Genomic DNA, 5954 nt, shown 5'->3' with positions numbered 1-5954 from the left:
GTCCATGGTTCCAAATTAGCATAACGAATGTGTAGATAATTTCATCAATTGACCGCATTGATCCTTCTAATTAACCCTACAACACCGCAACAGTACCATTCAGTATTTGTCAAAAATTGTGCCGACAGAGAAATCTAATTACCAACTCAATCACAAGGAATGTACAGGACTGTTAAGATCCTAAGGGTCTAGATTTTCGTCTTGAAATCACCTCTGTGAAATATGTATCGGATGGATTGGTGCCTTGATTTATCGACCCCTAGGGGCACTGGGTGCCAACCTTAATTACAAAGTGTCAACCGTAAAGGAAAATTGAACAGCCCACACTCCTCTACAATTATTTTCGTAAGTAGACTTATGTAGATCTCAGAAACTGTAGTGTAAAGTGCACTTAAGCTCTATGTTTAATCATCATGTTAGAATCGTTGCATTTGCTTTTGTGTGTCTATGCTTGTAGAAGACCTTACGAGAGGTTCTGTGCTTTTGCTGTGTTAATACATTGTACTGTTTATTCATTTAGATAGACTTCTATCACGAGGTTTCTTCATACTTATTCTACTGTATTCTAGATATTTTTATAGATTCACGTAAAAGCACATATGGGTATGACGCTGGATCCAACTCCTTTCGAAAGCTTCTTTATGGTGACGTAATATAAGCAACACGAAAGAGGAACGAAGTAAGACCTTATTTAAGAGACCTGACAAAGTACAACATTTTGACCTTTATCATCTCGGTATCAAACCTTCTGTCTTGTATGTAAGCGATGACAGATCACATGAATTGGTGATTTTATTGCGTCCCACTGCAAAATGGTATGACATGCTGTTTGTCTAATCCAACAGCTCGGTACATAGTTATGTAAAATCGATATAATCTATCCTCAAGGGGCGATATTTATCGGCTAGGTTCTACGAAAGTGGGCCATCGTTTTTATAGTCCGATTCATTTCTTGAAGTATCGTTCTTTTTCCCTTGTGTGATACTTTGATTGAGAGTCGACATTTCGGTTTCGGCATTGTTTAGACAAACGATCTTGGTGGCATTTGATGGTACTTTGGTGCCAATAGACATTTGGTAGTAATCCAATTCCATTATGTTCATTTTTACACTTTTCGTTTCTCCCATTTTGAAATTGAACTCTGCTCTTGTCAGTCCAACAAAAAAAGACCAGCTCTCGAGCTTCTAGTCAAGGAAAACTCATTTTAAAGCTTCGAAATATCAGAAAGATATTCGCAAAAGTATGTTTGGTAGTAAAGGTTATCTTAAAAGCTAATAAAACGTAATGATTAGAATATGGCACATTTTACTATCGCATATTTCTCTAGTGTTGGCCACCTGAATATCCGCAACATGATGTCAAATCTGATTAAAACTCACACGCGCACACACATGCATACAGACTCACGCACACGCACACGCACACACACACACACACACACACACACTCACACACACACACACACTCACACACACACATACACTTAGACACAGACACACACATACACATACACACACGCACATGGACACACAGACACAGACACACACGCACACACACACACACACTCACACACACACACACTCACAAACTCTCTCTCACACACACACACAAACAAACACAAACTCACATACATATATACACACACACACACGCACACACGGGGGGGGGGGGTAATGATGTATTTTACTATCATGACAAACAAGTAAGGAAACAGTTCTTTATAACAATTATGTCAGAATTATCCGGCGGGGAAAGATTGTAACGGTACTGTCCTTTATATTGGTCATCACCAACTGTCCAGTGGGACCCACAGCAATGCCCCACGGGTACGTATTGTTCACGAGGGTGCGGACAAACTCGCCACGGCTTGTGAACATGTCTATCTGCCTGTTTCGCCAGTCCGCCACGAGAATGTGGCCGGATCTGTCCACACAAATGCCACGCAAAGAGTGGGGTTGAAAGTGTTTCCCTTCAACGCCTCCGAATGCAAACCTCCACCGTCCGGAGGGATCGTACACATGCACGCTGGAGTGCACAGTGACGAGGATGTTGCCTTTTTGGTCAGTTGTGACGTAAGAGTTTTGCAGTCTTTGTTCCGTTCCGAAACGAAGACAGATCGAGCCGTTTCGCTTGAGAACCAAAATTTCTGTAAAAGCCTCCAATACGATTCTGTCGTTTCGCAGGTCTACGGCGATGCTAGGGTAGCGAGCCCAGTGCGGTACCTCAAACACGGTCAGTGGCAGGCCGTTCTTACTGTACTGTACCACGCGTAAGAACCCCGCAAACGCGCTTCTTCTTCCATTGAAGGTGAATCCCACCACCCAAACATGGCCTTCTTCATCAATTCCAGCATCGCAAGGTTGAATAATGCGCCCCTCTTCACCCGGCACGACCGTTGGGAAGAGACGGAGAAAGACTCCGGTCTTGCCGAAGACTTGTACTCGCCTGTTGTGCAGATCAGTCACGAATATTTCATTGTCAGCAGACACGGCCACTCCGTAGTTGTGGTTAAACTCTCCCGGGTCTGATCCATGTCCGCCGAATACGACTTTCTCCGATTCTCCGGGTATTCCATAGGTACCTGCAAAGAGCGACCACTGTATGTGTAATGTGTCACGTAAAATCAGTATGTTTAGCTGGCAACAAACTATCAGCGATTCTTTCCACAAAATCACATTCTTGGTACCTCTCCGGTGAATTTTCTAGTCTCTACCAGACTAACCGCGTCGGCTATAGAGAGAACATTTGCCGGGGGACTTTGGCCATGGAGGATAACATTCCCATCCGCAGGGTTGCAATATTGGACCCTATCTCCATAGCCGACCCCCTTCATACAGTTGATTCTATTTGGCCAATTTCTACTATTTTCCCAGCGACCCGCAGAGGCTGGTAGAGTCTATGAATTTTCTAAAAGAGTATCAATTTGTTCCACAAGATCGCTTGAATATTATAACCCGGTCCAGAATAACATTCAGTTATTGGAAGCCCTACATGCAACGGATAGAGGGGAATATCTTATCCGGTTCCAACATGAACACGTTTATGTATTGCTTCTTTTTAATGGTTTATTTCAATGATACGTATGGAAACCACGGTCTTTAGCTGGTCGCGGTCATAGTTCCTTCAAATTGAATTAGTACTAGATGTTACCATTTCCATCCACCTTTCCCACTCTTATATCTACAAGTCTCGTTACCTTGGGATGATGTTGGTGATGATCGTACAAACGGGCCCTCGGCTGAGCTAGTTGACATGACATCAGTTATTGGAGGACCTTCAGAACTGGAGCGGGTAGAGGCAGTGTTCATAACTGGGTGATCAGGGGTGTAGGTCATGCCCAGAGGTGGTGTCAACTGTATGTGGGAAAAATAAACAGTCGTCGAAGACTATTTGCCGTTAGGTGTGACAGGTTGTTCAGTGTAATATAACCAGCTGCTACCGCGACAAAGCTAATGTCCTACGCCAAAGGGGTGTTATACAGATACAGATCTAGAAAATCTGAAAAGAATTTTGAAACTTTGCTTCGAAGTATCTGTATCCTACGTTTACCATAGTGGCGCTTGGCATTGTAACGTCAGGTACAGGTACAGAAAACGCGGGGCGTACCTTTTTGCCATCCTGCATGCTCCTGTTGAAGTATAACCCGACGAAGATGCAACACACCAGCAACAGAATCGGAATTACGATAACGTTTAAAGCAGGGCGACGGCACATCCGGAAATACAGGTACATGCACCTTAGAAAACTACCTGTCAATTGAATGGAAGGAAAACAATTAAGGGAAATTCTTCAAATTATGCAAGAAAGGGATAAGAAAATACAAGGAGAAACCGGAACTAGAATATAGACGCTTAGTTCGGAACAAGGACGTCCGGCTTACCACAAGTCAGTTTTCGTCCAATATTTGGCTGGTACATTGGATTTTCTTGCAGGCCGCTTTGCGCGTACATCGGGTTCGGGAATAGCCGAGCCTGGCAAGCTTCACGTGTGTCACCATCATTTTTGACAGAGGCTGAAGTGTTGGCGTCAGTGCTGGCAACGGCGGGAAGTTCGACCTCCACATCAGCAGGAGTGACTGCAACCACTGGTAAAGTAACATCTTCTGTTGGCATGTTGTTGTCATCGTCTTCTTCCTGGAATCTAACTGCATATGGCTGAATGAGAAGGTTATCGGTGCCATCTTTACTGACAGAGGCCGAAGTGTCAGCGTTAGTGCTGGTAACAGCAGGAAGTTCAACCTCCATATCAGCAGGAGTGACTGCAGCCAATGGTATGCTGTTGTCATCAACATCGTCTTCTTCCTGGAATCTAACAGCATACGGCTGGATGAGAAGGTTATCGGTGCTGTCACCTTCGTCATGGCTCTGGGATGTAGTTTCATTTGGTGGCAGGCAGGCGCTGTCATGATGCTTGACTTGTTTGAAGGCAATGTCATCATCTTTGAGATGTGTCACAGCATGTGGTTGGTGGCAGGGATTGGCATCATTGCTGGGTGGGCTCAAAGAACCAGCATTATTCTGATACGTAGCTGCATGAGGTTGATTCCCCGTATTGCCATCTCTGTTAGCTGGAGTACTTGCGTTTTCATAATCTTTGAGAGTTGTGGCAGAAATGGGTAGGGTATCCCCATCATTGCTGGCTTGTCTGAAGACTGGGTGACCACGTGGATGGGTGCTGGGATTTTGAATAGCGAAACCAAGGGCAGATTCAAGGTCAACGTCTGGTTTGGGCATCCTCGTGGTTTGGGGGTACGTTGGATTCGGGTTCCGGGCGTTTTCTTCATTCAACTGATTCGAGTTTGCGGCAGATGGCTTGTACTTTGGGTTCGGGTTCCGGGCGTTTTCTGTGTCCAACTGATTCGAGTTTGTGGTAGATGGTTTATATGTTGGGTTCGGGTTCCGGGCGTTTTCTGCGTCCAATTGATTCGAGTTTGTGGCAGATGGTTTATACGTTGGGTTCGAGTTCCGGGCATTTTCTGCGTCTGTCTGATTCGGGTTTGTGGTAGATGGCTTATACGTTGGGTCCGGGTTCCGTGCGTTTTCTGCGTCCAACTGATTCGAGTTCGGGCCGAAATGCTTGTACGTTGGATTCGTGTTTTGCAGCGGCATCGTACACGGGTGATATGTGGTTTAGGGAATAGCAGATGGTATTCGTTTTAGATAAGAACGTCACGTGCTGTGAAATGACAAGAGGGGCATGACGCAAAGCATCTTGCTTTACATAGTACAATGCAGTAATGGGTAATGAATATTGCCAGAATTTCATTTCATTTATTATTTCATCTATTCATTTATACAGGGAAAAATAACACTCAGGCAACATGCCTGTTTTTCAGGTATCTCTGATACTAAAATCTAAAAACACATCTAGCACTAATCACATGATAACATAACAACCAACAATATCGCCACGTTACATGCAGATATAAATTGCCACTGATAATGTGATTCCTTAATTGATTTTGCTCTAAGACTTCTTTTTTATCACTGTATCTGTCAAGATTTCCAAAAACAAGGAAGTCAATTGTTACGGCCTTAGCAAGAGAAATCACGACAATTTGCCATGTTCAATGAAAAAGAAAAGGAAATGATATATATTCAGTGAACACAATTACCTACCAATTTCGAGCCTGAGCAGACAATTTCATTCAATTGTACACTTGTATGTAATTGCTACGTCATCTAGTGTTTATACATGTGTATAGTTGAAATTGGGAGTGTTTGTATAAATCACTATATAAGAACCTACTACCCAATGTGGTATGTTATATTTCGTATATGAATTGACAAAAAACGTACTTCGAGGGCTTTTCTAGACAAATGAAAATAAGCAAGACGACTTGCAAATATCACTGGTGCCTTTTTTAAGCTCACATTTATCTAATTCTCCCGCGCAGATTTTTCAAAAGCATTTTTCTTAGATTTTGTACTTACTGTGTAACTTTTGTGGACTGA

At 43.4% G+C, this 5954-nt stretch overlaps 1 protein-coding gene across 1 annotated transcript; it reads right to left on the bottom strand.

The window, feature by feature from the left end:
• Nucleotides 1-1686: 1686 nt before the first annotated feature.
• LOC136428064 (tripartite motif-containing protein 3-like) lies at nt 1687-3740 on the bottom strand. Its single transcript, XM_066417331.1, has 3 exons — nt 3607-3740; nt 3197-3353; nt 1687-2581 (listed from the first exon to the last, which is right to left on the bottom strand). Exons 1-3 carry the CDS (start codon nt 3730-3732, stop codon nt 1728-1730), a joined length of 1137 nt encoding a protein of 378 aa, XP_066273428.1. The 5' UTR covers nt 3733-3740; the 3' UTR covers nt 1687-1727.
• Between the last annotated feature and the right edge of the window lie 2214 nt (nt 3741-5954).

Source organism: Branchiostoma lanceolatum, chromosome 1, assembly GCF_035083965.1.
Source record: "Branchiostoma lanceolatum isolate klBraLanc5 chromosome 1, klBraLanc5.hap2, whole genome shotgun sequence".
NCBI lineage: Eukaryota > Metazoa > Chordata > Leptocardii > Amphioxiformes > Branchiostomatidae > Branchiostoma > Branchiostoma lanceolatum.
Note: the sequence above shows the minus strand (reverse complement) of the source record. Positions and strands in the feature narration are given on the sequence as shown.